Genomic DNA, 17,221 nt, shown 5'->3' on the forward strand with positions numbered 1-17,221 from the left:
TCCTGTGCTCTGTATGTAACGCACCCCTCAACCCTGCACTCTGTATGTAACACACCCTTTAACCATGCACTCTGTATGTAACACAACCCTCAATCCTGCACACTGTATGTAATGCACCCCTTAACCATGCACTCTATATGTAAAGCACCCCTCAACCCTGCACTCTGTATGTAACGCACACCTCAATCCTGCACTCTGTATGTAACGCACCCTTCAACCACACACTCTGTACATAGCTCACCCCTCAACCCTACACTCTGTATGTAGCTCACCCCTCAACTCTGCAATCTTTATGTAGCTCACCCCTCAACCCTGCACTCTGTATGTAGCTCACCCCTCAACCCTGCAATCTGTATGTAGCTCACCTCTCAATCCTGCACTCTGTATGTAGCTCACCTCTCAGCCCTGCATTCTGTACATAGCGTACCACTCAACCTTGCACTCCATACAAAGCTCACTCCCCAATTCTGCACTCTGTACGTAGCTCATCCCTCAACACTGCTCTACTGCAGGCGGCATGACTAGTCTTTTATTTCTGGGAGCCTGTCCTTAGGAATACTGCTCACAATGGACTCTGTGCCTACCTGCACTCAGTTAACCTTTATAGTTGAATAAACTATTACGTATCACCACAGAGTGGTACTGTGGATACTGCTAAAAATATCAGGTGCCACGTCCTATGATTTAGACAGAGAATTATAGAGGAAGAGGGCTTGGACTTTTTAGTCTATATGAAGTGAAAAAGTTGCTTGTAGTCTTGGGGAGTGGAGGGTGAGGCAAATACCTGCTTGTAACAAGATGAAAAGGCAACCTTCTTGTAAACAGCCACTCTAGTAGGAGCCCTCTGACTCCAGCCACTCCTACTCAAGCAGCTGTTTACAAGAAGGTTGCCTTTTCATCTTGTTGGCTATGTGCAGTTCATACTTTCTTACTCTGTGACATGGACTTTATTCAGTGTTGATTTTAACGTTGTCTCTATTTTCAATAAATAGTTTTTTTTATATTATTAGACCTATGTGGTTGTGCCTAAAAAGTCCAAGCCCTCTTCCTCTATATTTCTCAACCTTCATAGTTGTGTTCTCTGCTCTGCTTATTGCTAATAGCAAGTTCTAGGAGTTTTCTGTCTATTGGTGGGTCCCCTCACCCTGGGTCCATGGTGTGCAGCCAGTGGAGAGAGGATGTGCTGTAACCTTTAGCAACCAATCAATGAGCTGTGTTGATGTGCTGTAACCACTAGCAAGCAATAAGTGTTAATGAGGCACAGAACCCTCTAGCAATCAATGAGTGAGCAGTAAGCAACTAATCAGTGAGTTGTAATGTGTGCTGTAACCTCTAGCATCCAGTCAGTGAACGGTAATGATATGCTGTAGCCTCTGGCAACCAATCGCAATCACTGCCTGATCTGCTACTTCAAACTGATTTTAAGTGTGGGGGGGGGGAGCTGGGGGGCGCCAAAGAAAATGTTTGCACAGGGTCCAATCAATATTAAAGATGGCCCTGAGAGTCAAGTAGGTCTGTTTCTTGACTCCCCTGAAGACCTGCTCAGGCCTTGCTATAGGCAAAGTTCAGGACTTAAAATCTTTGCAAAGCAGCTGCAATGCAATAAAAAGGTTTATTTATTTCTGTTCTCTTTTCAGTATTACATCAGAGTTTTTACTAAAGATCTTGGGTTGTAGATTTAATTTATCTTCTCTTGATATATTCATGGACATTCCGAGACAGTTTCCTGACAGCAATAATCTAATGACTATGGGTTCCCTTCAGACACACCAAAGCTCATCAGAGGTAACAGCTGTTGGAAAGCCTTGTGAAATCACAACTGATTTCCCTCTTATAAGTGGTGTCTGTAGCACGCATCTCCATAGACCTAACACATTTAGGGAAGAGGTGGCCAGCAGAGATGACTGCAAGCATTTTCTTCATCCCCTAAAATAAAATATTCTATTTGTATTTTACAACTTACAGTAAGATAAAAGAGAGTGGGATTTTCAGTCATGAGATTTTGACAAGAGATACGTATATAACATATCATACTGTTTGAGAATCCAATTCCATGGCACAATATTATTAAATATGTCCATTTATCAGAACTGCCTTCTTACATTAATAATGGCTGGTACAATGTATGTAGATTGGGGATTGTACAAAGCCGATCTTCCTTATAACTGAATGTGACTGGCTCCTTTGAGGTAGAAGCAAATAGGAAGGAAAAAGAGAAGGACTAGGAGAGAGGGGAGGGGAAGGTATGGGGGAGAGGTCTGGTGGTTAGAAAATGGAGAGAAGGATGTCCAACTTAAAAGATATGCGAGATCCAGCTTTCATGTTAACACATTCTTAGTTAATAACGGTGCTATCAAGAGATAAGTAAATATTATTATGGGTCCATCTGGAATCCTCTATCCTATTTTCCCATAACATCCCTCTCCTAGGTGTTTGCCTTCTTTTGCCTCCAGCTCAAACAATTCTTCCTGAACATATGGGGCTCTTTGATCAGGTAACTGGCATTCCCTTCTTATATAGGGCACATGATCCCCATCCTAGGGTAGAGAATGCCCCAGGTTATTCCAATGGAAGACCATCCCCAATAAAGCTTGCCCTGGATGAATCAGGTCTGAAACCCCTAAAGGTAGTTTGTGCACTTTGCAAGTGTATTGCTCCAGAGTTTAGTAAACGAGAGGAAGCTCTACTGACTTGCATCATCCAATTATGTGCAAGCAAAAATGCTGTTTTTTTTCTTCATTTTTCTTGCATGTGAATGGGTATTCTGTGCAAAGTGAAGTTTTCACCTAGTTTACTAAGCTCTGGAGCAACTGCACTTATAACATACATGGTCTATTTTGCTTCCGCCCTATAATGCCGCATACACACGATCTGACTTTCCGGCAGACTTGGTCCAGCAGACAATCCACCGGACTCTGCAGCGGAGGTCCGCCGGTTACCCTTAGAATCAAAACCAGACCTAAGGGCCTGGTGTACAGTACCCTGTAGCCGAGAACCAGCGCGATAGGTTCACACTGGAAACATTCTCGCGGGCAGGTGTTGTAGTTGCCGTTGCGTCGTAGTTGGACCAGCATACAGACGAGCGGACTTCCCGACAGGAACTGGGTCCGGTGGACTTTCGGCGTAAAGATTTAAAACATGTTTTAAATCTAGGTCCGCCGGACTTTGGGGAAGAAAAATCAGCTGGAGCCCACACACGATCGAATTGTCTGACTGACTCTGGTCCAGCAGACCAAGTCCACCGGAAAGTCTTATCGTGTGTCTGCGGCATTAGATTTACTTTGCAGCTGCTCATATGTTCAATATAGATATGAATAACCTTTTTCACACACAAAACAAAGTCAAAACTTACTGTCAGGTCTCTGTAGTAGTGAGCCCTTGCAGAATGCCAACCGGGCTTCCCCAGGACACAGACTCTAAGGCTGGATTCACACCTATGCAGTTTTAGTGCTTTTTGCATTTTGCAGATTTGCAATACAGTCAATTTAACATTGTTTCCTGTGGAACATGATCTGTAGTGCAAATCTGCAAAATGCAAAAAGCATAAAAAATGCATAGGTGTGAATCCAGCCTAAGCCCCAGAATGCTTATTCACCAGGGCCCTGATGGTGGGGATGGACTTGCAGCAGCTGGAACCAGGTCACTGCCCCCAAGTAAGCCCAGTTGATGACACGAACACCACCCACGTGTGCAGAGTACAAATGGCAGGAGACAAATGAAGGTCCGGGATACAAGCCGAGTTCAGGGCGGGTGGCAGACAAGCACAAATTCAACTCAAAGTCGAAGCTGGGGTCAGTACATGGGAAGTCAGTCACTAAATACACAAAACACTAGCAAACAGGGGCTCAGAGGCAGCACGGAGCATGTTTTATATAGGGAAGAAAACTGGGAAGCGGGCTGGAAAGTGAAAGAAGGGAAACATATTATTTATGTAAGATTTGTAATTACTTCAATTATACCACTTGAGCGTTATGTTATAAAAGTATTTTACTGTAACAGGAAAACAAAGGGTTTAACCACTTGTCTAAGACGTCACATGACGTCCTGGACTTGAAGTGGAGATGTCGGGATGATGCTTGCAGCTACAAGCATCATCCCAGTATCTTTCTTTTCAGGCGGCAATTCCCTACAATGTAAAAGTCATCCTTGCAGCTGATTAGCCACTGGATTTATTTTACAGGCAGTGGGAGGGGATGACTCCCCTCCACCTGACGCCTCTCTAGGCTCTCTCATGTAATAGGGGAACCCAGGATCCGATCCAGTGGTGCTGCCAGGTTGTTACAGAGCTGATATCCAAGAAAGATGTAGCTGGCAAATCCAGCGGTGGCTGCGAACAGGGCTGTATGTTGAAACATATCAGATGTTTTTAATCTTGACCTTCTTGTAGCAAATAAAGATTTTCATGGGATTCTGGATTTGCTGGCAACATCTTTCTTGGAGCTTCGTTTTCAATGGCTGGAGGCCATTTGAGCCAGAGCACCCTTAATCTATAGACATGTGCATTTGTTTTCGTCCGAATGCATTTTCGTCCGAATTTCAGCTATTTTCGTTTTCGTTTTGACAAACGATAACGAAAGCACAAAATCCGAAAAACGAAAGATCCGACATAAATAAATGCTTTATTTTCGTTTTCATTGTTACAACAGTTCGATATAGAATAGGAGATTCGACATGACTCTGACAACAATCTGTGTCTATAGAACCTGTGTTCGAATGTGCCTAACCTTACCTCTATTAGTCCAAGATTATATAGAGAAAATATTCGACAGAGAAAAAAGATTTGACAGAGAGAAAAGATTCTGCAAGATACTGTCCTAAAAAGTGTTTGGGGACCCGGGTCCTGCCCCAGGGGACATGGATCAATGCAAAAAAAAGTTTTAAAAACTGCCGTTTTTTCGGGAGCAGTGATTTTAATAATGATTAAAGTGAAACAATAAAAGTGTAATATTCCTTTAAATTTCATAGGGGGGGGTTGTCTATAGTATGCCTGTGAAGGGGCGCATGTTTCCCGTGCCTAGAACTGTCCCTGCACAAAGTGTCATTTATGCAGGAAAAAAAGTCCTTTAAAATCACTCGCAGCTATTATGAATTGTCGGCTCCCGTAATACAGAGAACACTCATTGAAAGTCATTGATAAAAAAATAAAAAAAAAAATAAAAAAAAAAGCGTGGGGGTCCCCCAAATTCAATTACCAGGCCCTTCAGGTCTGGTATGGATATTAAGGGGAACCCTGCCTCAAATTTAAGAAAAAATTTGACGTGGGGTTCCCCCTAAATATCCATAACCAGACCCTTCAGGTCTGGTATGGATATTAAGGGGAACCCCGCGTCAAATTTAAAAAAAAATTGACGTGGGGTTCCCCCTAAAAATCCATACCAGACCCTTTATCCAAGCACGCAACCTGGCAGGCCGCAGGAAAAGAGGGGGGGACGAGAGAGCGGCCCCCCTCCCTCCTGAACCGTACCAGGCCACATGCCCTCAACATTGGGAGGATGCTTTGGGGGTCTGTGACCCCTCAAAGCACCTTGTCCCCATGTTGATGAAGACAAGGGCCTCATCCCCACAACCCTGGCCGGTGGTTGTGGAGGTCTGCGGGCGGGGGGCTTATCAGAATCTGGAAGCCCCCTTTAACAAGGGGACCCCCAGATCCCGGCCCCCCCTGTTTGAAATGGTAAGGGGGTACCCCTACCATTTCACAAAGAAAGTGTAAAAAATGGTTAAATAAAACAAACACATTTTTGAAAAATTCCTTTATTAAAAATAAAAAAATAAAAAAAAGATTCCAGCGGCGGTAATCCACTCTTGCTATCCAGCGACGGACGGTCATCTCTCCAGCGATGTCTCATCTCATCCAGCGCAGCGAATCCTCCATCCTTCTTCTGTCTCCGTGTAGGAGACACTGCAGGCATTCCGGCGGCTGACGTTTCTTATATACGGAGGGCGGGGCCACCCGTCACCTGACCCCGCCCCCCTCTGACGCAAGGGGAAACCCGGGGTTCCCTGTGACGTATGGGTGACCCCGCACCCCTCTGATGTAACACAGGCAGGTTTCCGTTACATCAGAGGGGGGCGGGGTCACCTATACGTCACGGGGAACCCCGGGTTTCCCCTTGCGTCAGAGGGGGGCGGGGTCAGGTGACGGGTGGCCCCGCCCTCCGTATATAAGAAACGTCAGCCGCCGGAATCCTTGCAGTGTCTCCTCCACGGAGACAGAAGAAGGATGGATCGCTGCGCTGGATGAGATGAGACATCGCTGGAGAGATGATCGTCCGTCGCTGGATAGCAAGAGTGGATTACCGCCGCTGGAATCTTTTTTTTTTTTTTTTTTTTTTAATAAAGGAATTTTTCAAAAGTGTGTTTGTTTTATTTAACCATTTTTTACACTTTCTTTGTGAAATGGTAGGGGTACTTTTGTACCCCCTTACCATTTCAAACAGGGGGGGGGGCCGGGATCTGGGGGTCCCCTTGTTAAAGGGGGCTTCCAGATTCTGATAAGCCCCCCGCCCGCAGACCTCCACAACCACCGGCCAGGGTTGTGGGGATGAGGCCCTTGTCCTCATCAACATGGGGACAAGGTGCTTTGAGGGGTCACAGACCCCCAAAGCATCCTCCCAATGTTGAGGGCATGTGGCCTGGTACGGTTCAGGAGGGAGGGGGGGCCGCTCTCTCGTCCCCCCCTCTTTTCCTGCGGCCTGCCAGGTTGCGTGCTCGGATAAAGGGTCTGGTATGGATTTTTAGGGGGAACCCCACATCAATTTTTTTTTTTATTTGACGCGGGGTTCCCCTTAATATCCATACCAGACCTGAAGGGTCTGGTTATGGATATTTAGGGGGAACGCCACGTCAAATTTTTTCTTAAATTTGAGGCAGGGTTCCCCTTAATATCCATACCAGACCTGAAGGGCCTGGTAATTGAATTTGGGGGACCCCCACGCTTTTTTTTTTTTAAATTTATTTATTTATTTTTTTATCAATGACTTTCAATGAGTGTTCTCTGTATTACGGGAGCCGACAATTCATAATAGCTGCGAGTGATTTTAAAGGACTTTTTTTCCTGCATAAATGACACTTTGTGCAGGGACAATTCTAAGCACGGGAAACATGCGCCCCTTCACAGGCATACTATAGACAACCCCCCCCTACGAAATTTAAAGGAATATTACACTTTTATTGTTTCACTTTAATCATTATTAAAATCACTGCTCCCGAAAAAACGGCAGTTTTTAAAACTTTTTTTTGCATTGATCCATGTCCCCTAGGGCAGGACCCAGGTCCCCAAACACTTTTTAGGACAGTAACTTGCAAATTAGCCTTTAAAATGAGCACTTTAGATTTTGAATGTTGGAGTCCCATAGACTTTAATAGGGTTCTAAAGTATGCTATATATTAGCTCCGTCGAATCTTCTTTATACATTCGACAGACACCATAAGCCTTCAAAGACAGATTCGACCGTGATTCATGTGGATTTTCGGACGAATGCAATTTTTGAACGAAAAACGAAATAAATAAAAACGAATTTCGGGAGTAACTAAATAAATTAAGTTTTCAGACGAAAACGAAATTCCGAAACGAAATATTTTACTCTGCACATGTCTATTAATCTATGAAGTGTGTTCCCTGTTGTGAGTGTTATCTTTGTGCTTTGCTTTCTTAGTTGGATTACCACAGAGCTGCCTGTGGACCGGCTGGTCCCCAGCCATCTCTATGATCCTGGGAGGCAGGAAGCAATGTCATTACGTCACTTCCGGCTAGGCAGATGTAAACACTGAAATTTTTTTTCTGGAAAGCAGGGATTAAAGATTTTTTTATCACATACTTATAGACCTCAGATTTCTCCATAAAGAGAGCCTGTCATGCCTTATTTCTTGTGATAGGTATAAAAGTGATTGAAAAAATCATTAAAGGGACAGTGTAAAAAAAAAAAAAAATACGGAAAAAAACTTTTAAAGCTCCCTTGTCCTCTAATGCTCGCGCACAGAAGCGAACACATACGGGTGTTGCACTCGTATATGTAAACGGTGTTCGTAGCAAACATGTGAGATATCGTGGTGGATGTTATATCAAGGGCAATAATTCTAGCGCTGGACCTTCTTTGTAACTCTAAACTGGTAGCTTGTAAAACTTGTAGGTATCGTAGTTTCCACACCATTCCACGAGGGTGACATTTTAGATATCTACTTACAGGGTGTAACATCATCTTTTATAGTTTACCAAATAATTGTGTTATATATTGTGTTTTTTTGCATTAAAATTCATTAAAGTGTATGAATGCGCAAATACCATATGACAATGGATGAGGGTCAGACAATATTTCAGATGTGTATGGAAATATAACACTATTACCTGGTACCAGTGTAACTGTAAGTAAATGTGATGCAACACTTCACTTATGTCTTTGTGTCAGTTACAGTTGTGCTCATAAGTTTACATACCCTGGCAGAATTTATGATTTTCTTGAATGATAGCACAAAAACATTTCTTTCACTCATGGTTAGTGTTTGGCTGAAGCCATGTATTATCAGTCAACTGTGTTTACTCTTTTTAAATCATAATGGCAACAGAAACTACCCAAATTACCCTGATCAAAAGTTTATATACGTTGGTGATTTTGGCCTGATAACATGCAATCAAGTTGAGACAATGGGGTTTGAATGGCTATTAAAGGTAACCATCCTCACCTGTGATCTGTTTGCTTGTAATTGGGGGGGGGGCAATGAATTTCTGGACTCCTGACAGACCCTTGCATCTTTCATAGAAGGCTGCACTGACGTTTCTGGATTCTGAGTCATGGGGAAAGTAAAAGAATTGTCAAAGGATCTGCAAGAAAAGGTAGTTGAACTGTATAAAACAGGAAAGGGATATAAAAAGATATACAAGGAATTGAGAATGTCAATCAGCAGTGTTCAAACTCTAATCAAGAAGTGGAAAATGAGGGGTTCTGTTGAAACCAAACCACGGTCAGGTAGACCAACTGAAATATCAGCCACAACTGCCAGTAAAATTGTTCGGGATGCAAAGAAAAACCCACAAATAACTTCAGGTGAAATACAGGACTCTCTGAAAACATGTGGTGTGGTTGTTTCAAGATGCACAATAAGGAGACACTTGAAGAAAGATGGGCTGCATGGTCGAGTCACCAGAAGAAAGCTATTAATGCGCAAGTGCCACAAAGTATCCCGCTTACAATATGCCAAACAGCTCAGAGACAAGCCTCAAACCTTCTGCCACAAAGTCTTTTGGAGTGATGAGACTAAAATGTAGCTTATTGGCCACAACCATAAACACTACATTTGGAGAGGAGTCAACAAGGCCTATGATGAAAGATACACCATTCCTACTGTGAAACACGGAGGTGGATCGCTGATGTTTTGGGGATGTGTGACCTACAAAGGCACAGGAAATGTGGTCAAAATTGTTGGCAAGATGAATGCAGTATGTTATCAAAAAATACTGGAGGAACATTTGCATTCATCAGTCAGGAAGCTGCGCATGGAACATACCTGAACATTCCAACATGACAATGATCCAAAACACAAGGCCAAGTCGACCTGTCAGCAGAATAAAGTGAAGGTTCTGGAGTGGCCATCTCAGTCTCCTGACCTCAATATCATTGAGCCACTCTGGGGAGATCTCAAATGTGCAGTTCATGTAAGACAGCCCAAGAATTTACAGGAACTGGAGGCTTTTTGCCAAGAGGAATGGGCAGCTTTACCATCTGAGAAGATAAAGAACCTCATCCACAAATACCACAACAGACCTCAAGCCGTCATTGATGTTAAAGGGGGCAATACACGGTATTAAGAACTGGGGTATGTAAAATTTTGATCAGGGTAATTTGGGTAGTTTCTGTTATCATTATGATTTAAAAAGAGTAAACACAGTTTATTGATAATAAATGGCTTCAGACAAACACTAACCATGAGTGAAAAAAAAGTTTTTGTGTTATTACATTCTCTGAAAAATGGCCAAGAAATCATAAATTCTGCCAGGGTATGTAAACTTATGAGCACAACTGTATGTGCCCTCTGTACCCATAACCCAAAGTCCTATGACTTTTATGCAGTAGGTTACATTTATTACCCTTCTCTTAAAACAGAATGACTTTGAACATCTGAGCGCACAACTTAGCAAGTACACTTAGCAAGTTCCACTACAGTACAGTTAAGGGAAATGTTTGTTTGTCTTTTTTATAAGACATTTAATTGTGATATTTGGTTAGCAGATTTTTTTTTATATCACTTTTCATGGTTCCTTCTGCCTCCCTAAGGAATAAAAATCACTGCCAAGTTCTGATTCACACCTGCTACTGAAATATGTTTTATTATGTACTGAACACATAAAGGGAGATTACACATTAACCTAGATGACAAGCTTACTGTGTTTATATTGTATGGTTTAAATATATAGGATACAGCTTGCAGGCAATACCTCTGTCAGAACAATGTGAAACAGTAGAAAAGTAAGGGGACTTTGGCACCATGATGGGCCACACACATGATGGAACTCTGATGAGGTCCCACAATAAATTTAGGGTTTCTCAGACAATTACATTTATTCAATATGTTTTTGCTGAGCACCACAAACCTGCAAGCTAATTTATTTCTATGCAGAGCAGCACCAGATTTTGCATCTTCCAGTTTTAGTAAATCTCCCTCAACGCAGGAGAAGAAATGTGACAGATTCCTGGCAGTTTGTACTAAATATTTAAAGTCCAGCCAAAAGTTTATATTAATTTTTGGATACAGCGAGGAAGCATTATAATCCAATAGGATTTTTTGGTTGTCTGTATTGCTATTGGAAAGATTTCCCCTCCATTGCTGTCAGGGTGTGAACAAAACCTGCTCAACAAGGAAATGGAAAAAAAAAAACTAAAGTGTTCTACCCCTTTCCCATTCTTCTAAACAAAAATATGCATTAATCATTTATGATTATGATGTAGAGAATATCCTTACTACTTGATCTGGTGACAACACAGGATTGAAGGGAAATCTCCCCAGAGGGGTCACAACAGCAATAGAAATCTGCTCTATCCAAAATTTGAAGAACAATTCCAGGTATGGTTATATTTTATATTCTGCATAGTTACCTTAGGCAGACGCTCAGCATGGGTCCCAAAAGAAAGCAGAGATCACTAGGGTTGCAGTGTCTACATTTATGTTGCCACCAGGGAGGTTCTGAGGGTATCTTTCTATGGCCACGTGCTTTCGATCCATCTCACCACTCTATGCTGTGCAGTGGTGGTAATTCCCATAATCCATTTGATTACAGACACTCAAATGTAAAATCTAGTAAGTATATTTAGGAGCCTTTTGTATGTGCCCAAAATGTATTAATGTACAATATTTCCAGTCTACAAAATTCCACTGTTTACTGAACCCTCATTATTTATTAGGTTTATGTCCCTTGAATTGTTTTTTACTTGTGGAGGCTTTGGAGTGACCCTGGTGACTCTGCATGCACGTGTCTTTTGCCATATGTAGTAAGTTGCCTTATTTTATATTTCTCTACATGTATGTGTTCATGGGTATTCATATGGTTTCATGTTATTTACCACTGTTTATATAATAGACAGTGCTCTTGAGAACCCCCAGATGAAGACCCATGAGTCGAAACGTGTAGGGGGTACCCACATCTTTGGGATATAGAGCTTCTCTTTGGATGAAGGAAATCTCATCATCTTGTGCTAATACTGCATGTTTTATTGTCGCATGTATATTTTACTGTTTTAACTGCTTCACGCCCATCCTATAGCCGAAAGACAGCTACAGAGCGGACGCCATCTGCCGGGAGGCCATCCCTGGATGTCCTCCTGTTTACTTCCGCAATGCGCGCTCCCGGGAGCGGGCATCGGGGAAGTTCTGTGCTGGCCGTGTCCCTCGGACACAGACAGTCACAGATCGCTGTAAACGGCCAATCACAGCGGCCGTTTACAGCGCGATTGGCCTATCCAATGAGAGATGATCTCATATGTAAACATATGAGATCATCTCTCAGCGTCGCTCTCCCTTCTCACACAGACAGCGTATGAGAAGGGAGAGATGAACGGCTGCAGTGGCCATGAGTGAAAAAAAAGTAAAAAAAAGTGCCATCCTCCCCCAGTGCCATCCTCCCCCAGTGCCATCCTCCCCCAGTACCATCCTCCCCAGTGCCATCCTCGCCCAGTGCCATCCTCCCCCAGTGCCATCCTCCCCCAGTGCCATCCTCCCCCAGTGCCATCCACCCCAGTACCATCCTCCCCAGTGCCATCCTCGCCCAGTGCCATCCTCCCCAGTGCCATCCTCCCCAGTGCTACCTGCCCCCAGTGCCACCTGTTAGTGCTATATGTCCCCAGTGCCACCTGTTGTCAGTGCCATTTGTCCCCAGTGCCATCTGTCATCAGTACCACGTATAAGTGCCATCTGTCATCAGTGCCACGTGTCATCAGTGCCACATAGTGCCATCTGTCATCAGTGCCACATATTAGTGCCATCTGTCATCAGTGGCATGTATCAGTGACATTTGTCATCAGTGCCACCTGTCAGTGTCACGTGCCATCTTTTGTCAGTGTCACGTGTCATCAATGCCACCTATCAGTGTCACGCATCATCGGTGCCACATATAAGTGCCATCTGTCATCAGTGCCATGTGTTAGTGCCACGTATTAGTGCCATCTGTCATCAGTGCCACGTATTAGTGCAATCTGTCATCAGTGCCACGTATTAGTGCCACGTGTCATCAGTGCCACATATAAGTGCCATCTGTCATCAGTGCCACGTATAAGTGCCATCTGTCATCAATGCCACATATTAGTGCCATCTGTCATCAGTGCCACGTATAAATGTAATCATTGCCACGTATCAGTGTCATCTGTCATCAGTGTCACGTGTCATTGTCCTAGTGCTCCAGGGCCTTCAAAAGTGTAATAAGTAGTCAACAAGTTAGATGTGTAATGTATGCTCCTAGAACACGTGATGGCGCTCCCTGCATGTTGGGCCTCTCTATGTGGCCAGGCTGTGAAAAAGTCCCACACATGTGGTATTGTAATACTCAGGAGGAGTAGCAGAATTTTTTGGGGGTGTCATTTGTGGTATACACATGCCATGTGAGAAAAATAACCTATTACAATGACAATTTTGTGGAAAAAAAATTAAAAAAATTAAAAATCTTAATTTTGCAAAGAATTGTGGGAAAAAAATTACAACATCAAAAAGCTCACCATGCCTCTTACTAAATACCTTGGAATGTCTACTTTCCAAAAAGGGGTCATTTGGGGAGTATTTGTACTTTCCTGACTTGTTCGGGTCACAAGAAATGAGATAGGCCACCAGTACATCAGATGTGATCAATTTTGTATGATTCGCACCACAGCTTGTAGACTCTCTAACTTTCACAAAGACCAAATAATATCCACTAATTTGGGTTATTTTTAACAAAGATATGTAGCAGTATAAATTGTGGCCAAAATGTATGAAGAAAAATTAATAATTTGCATAATTCTGTCACAGAAACAAAGAAATATGCGTTTTTTTTTCAAAATTTTCGGTCTTTTTCCATTTATAGCGCAAAAAATTAAAACCCCAGAGGTGATCAAATACCACCAAAAGAAAGCTCTCTTTGTGGGAAAAAAAGGACAAAAAATTCATTTGGGTACAGTATTGCATGACTGAGTAATTGTCATTCAAAGTGTGAGAGCACTGAAAGCTGAAAATTGGTCTGGGCAGGAAGGGTGTTTAAGTGCCCAGTAAGCAAGTGGTTAAGATTGTATCCAATAAAATATTTTGTAATATATATATATATTATGTCATAGTGGTGTCTTTCCAAAAGTTCCTTCCATAAATTTCCAATTTTTGTACTGTATGTATAAAGTATCCATACTTGGAATTCCACTTTGAAAAAGGATTGTGCCTGGAATTAGGCTTTAAACATGTCCTTCTTGAATATCTGAAGGCCCAATGTTACACTGACCTGGAGTCTTGTTATATCTACAAATGAGGATGCAGTTGTAATTAACTTATATATATATCATTGTATCCAGCACAACTAGCATTGTTAAAGCCCTGGTTAATGGAGTGGGTTTTTGGTATGGAGGAGCATGTCCAGGATTGAACACTTTCACATGGTGGGAGCCATGATGTCACCCCCTTGTCTAAGCTCCAACACCAAATGACACTTGAGCTTGAACTAGATTTACAGGGCTACGATTATGGCCGACAGTGCCTAAGTGGTTAGCACTTTCGCCTGGCAGCACTTGGGTTGTTTGTTCGAATACCAACCACGGCACAACCTGCATGGAGTTTACATGTTCTCCCTGTGAATGTGTGGGTTTTCTCTCATACTCCAAAGAGATTCTGATAGGTTAATTGGCACTAGCATGTGTATGTAGGAATGTGAATTAGAGAGACCTTAGATTGTAAGCTCCTTGAGTGCAGAGACTGAAGTGAATGCATAATATATACACTATATTGCAAACGCATTGGGACGCCTGCCTTAACATGCACAAGAACTTTAATGGAATCCCAGTGTTAGTCTATAGGGTTCAATATTGAGTTGGCCCACCCTTTGCAGCTATAACAGCTTCAACTCTTCTGGGAAGGCTGTCCACAAGGTTTAGGAGTGTGTCTATGGGAATGTTTTCTTCTAGTAGCGCATTTGTGAGGTCTGGCACTGATATGGACGAGAAGGCCTGTCTCCGCATGAATTCATCCCAATTGTGCAGGCCAGTCATGTTCCTCCACCCCAAATTCGCTCATCCATGTCTTTATGGACTTTGGTTTGTGGACTGGTCCAAATCATTTGGTGGAGGGGGATTATGGTGTGTGGATGTTTTTCAGGGGTTGGGCTTGGCGAGTGAAGGGAACTCTTAAGGCGTAAGCATACCAAGACATTTTTGCCAATTTTATGCTCCCAATTTTGTTGGAACAGTTTGGGGATGGCCCCTTCCTTTTCCAACATGACTGTGCACCATGGCACAAACAACATCCTTAAAGACGTGGATGAGCGAGTTTGGGGTGGAGGAACTTGACTGGCTTGACCTCAACCCAATAGTACACCTTTGGGATGAATTTGAGTGGAGACTGTGAAGCAGTCCTTCTCGTCCAACAAATTAGTTTCTGGAAGAATGGTCAAAGATTCCCATAGACACACTCCTAAACCTTGTGGACAGCCTTCCCGAAAGAGGTGAAGCTGTTATAGCTTCAAAGGGTGGGTCAACTCAATATTGAACCTTACGGACTAAGACTGGGATGCTATTAAAGTTCATGTCCGTGTAAAGGCAGGTGGCCCAATACCTTTGGTAATATAGTGTGTATGTAAAGCGCTGTGAAAATTGATGACACTGTGTAAGTAATTGTAATAAATAAATTGCAGAATTGTCCAAAATTCGAACTGTGGTTGGCCTGATCTGGCTCAACAACGGTAAATTTTAAAATCAGCTGAGCTGCATAGAAAACTTTTGAATGGGTGCTGCAGCTGTCTGAATATGTTAACCGGTAGAGGTGATTCCTCCATATACGCTGTTTAGCACGGATGGGGGAATTGACTAATTTCTTGTGCTAGGGGGATCTGCTGTTAAAATGTTAAGCTATTTGATACCCTTGCCAGTGACTTGTCAAATAGGACCATGAATATCTATCACAGTGCTTCTCCCCGGTCACAGTGTTAACCAATGCAACAAGCTGTCAAATAATTATATTTTTACAAATACTGATCTTGTTACCTGTGATCCTGTGGAAGATGATAGGGATGGGTTCTGTTGTAACTAACACATCTTCATCATTTTCTGAGCTTGACACATATGTATTATCTGCAACAATAAAAAAAAAAATGGCTTTAGATATAACAGAAGCTTCTGCCAACATTTGAAGCAGAGGACAATACTGACGCTTTAAAGAACCTTTACAGCTGTAATCTAGAATCAAACGCTTGTTGAAGATCTCCGTATAAATCAATAGAGCAGGTTCCCCATATAGGTAAAACCGTCATGTGAAATTTTCATGGACGCAGCCACTGTCTTCATCTTTAAAAAAAAAATCATCTTCTTGAATGAAATGGTAACCCTCTGGCTCTGGAATGTCAGAAGACCTGATCTACATACATACTTCTTCAATTGTCCATAACAATTGATGGCACTGCTGTATATCTGCTAAAGGGCAGCACATTTCTGTGGTGTCAGGAAAGCGACTTTTGCATGCATTTCCAACACATACAAATGTGAACACAGGCTAAATGTCTTAGTTATATTGGTGGTCAATGTAAATCTTCTCATTAGATTGGGGCTTGGTGTACAATGCTTTCATTTGCACTAATGGCCAGTGTGTCAGGTACTCAGGCTATATGCTAACTACTGTAGCGGATTACATTTTGGACAAAATGTCATACGCATGTAAATTTAGTTTTTGCCTCAGAACAGTAGGGGTTCTAAGGGTTGATTACAAAGGTTGGCCTTAACATCAGTCTGGCCAGGCTGTGTTTGGAGGTTCTGCCTGGTCATGTGAACGGTGAGGTGCACATGACATGCCAGAACCAGGCCTGGTTGGATGTTTAGGTATCAGCCTTTTCGGAACCAATCAGTGGGAGAGCCGAGCACGCTGAGGAGTCTGGGAAGGGGTACTTAAGAGGTGTGGGTCACGTGTTCAGGGGAGGGGAGTTCATGGGACCCATGTGGTCTGTTCTGGTTCCAGGACCAGGGTAGCCCTGTGAGGGATCCTGGTCACGAGGTGTTTGACACCCCACAACATGTTCCTATTGGAGGCCCCTGATAGACCTACCTGGTCTGGGGTAAGGATCCGTCTGTTCCTGAGTCTCAGACCCCGCTGGTCCGAGGTGCAGTAACTGAGGGAGGATTCAAGGTGTCCAGGTGTGCTTTCGGCTTGGAGAGGCACCACAGCTTGTGGAAGTGACTGGGGGAGGACTCTTCGGAGGAGGGCCGCAAGTGGCTCTTGGGAAGTGCCTGGTTACTGAGTTGGGAAGGACATTGACGAATTCACACTTTTCCAGTACCATTGAGGAGACGAGAAACGTTCCAGGTACTGAGGAAAAGGTTCCTGTTCAGCCTTAGTTACAACTTCTACACGTTCATAGGATTGTTTCAAGTTTTGAGTCAACGTGCTGACTGCCATGATCTCTGGCTAGAGATCTGGACAGCCTTGAAGTACCCAGCTGCAAGTGGCTACTCTCTGGGTGGAATTAGAGACTCTGCTAGACCTGCAGTTCAAGGTGCCTGAGTTCTTCACCCATGCCCTC

At 43.1% G+C, this 17,221-nt stretch overlaps 1 protein-coding gene and 1 long non-coding RNA gene across 4 annotated transcripts in view; one reads left to right on the forward strand and one right to left on the reverse strand.

The window, feature by feature from the left end:
• The window catches only part of PARP8 (poly(ADP-ribose) polymerase family member 8), a 452,966-nt gene that overhangs the window by 223,988 nt on the left and 211,757 nt on the right, over window positions 1-17,221 (reverse strand). For all 3 annotated transcript variants that reach the window (XM_077462768.1, XM_077462766.1, XM_077462767.1), the window contains exon 4: window positions 15,696-15,782. In XM_077462768.1, coding sequence (XP_077318894.1) covers window positions 15,696-15,782 — 87 coding nt within the window. The remainder of the gene's footprint in view (window positions 1-15,695; window positions 15,783-17,221) is intronic.
• The window catches only part of LOC143940939 (uncharacterized), a 68,806-nt gene continuing 62,511 nt past the window's right edge, over window positions 10,927-17,221 (forward strand). The window contains exon 1 of the long non-coding RNA XR_013263960.1: window positions 10,927-11,055. This is a non-coding gene — a long non-coding RNA (uncharacterized LOC143940939). The remainder of the gene's footprint in view (window positions 11,056-17,221) is intronic.

This window comes from Lithobates pipiens, unplaced genomic scaffold (assembly GCF_037356315.1).
Source record: "Lithobates pipiens isolate NorthernLeopardFrog02 unplaced genomic scaffold, aLitPip1_a1.2 Scaffold_3, whole genome shotgun sequence".
Lineage (NCBI taxonomy): Eukaryota > Metazoa > Chordata > Amphibia > Anura > Ranidae > Lithobates > Lithobates pipiens.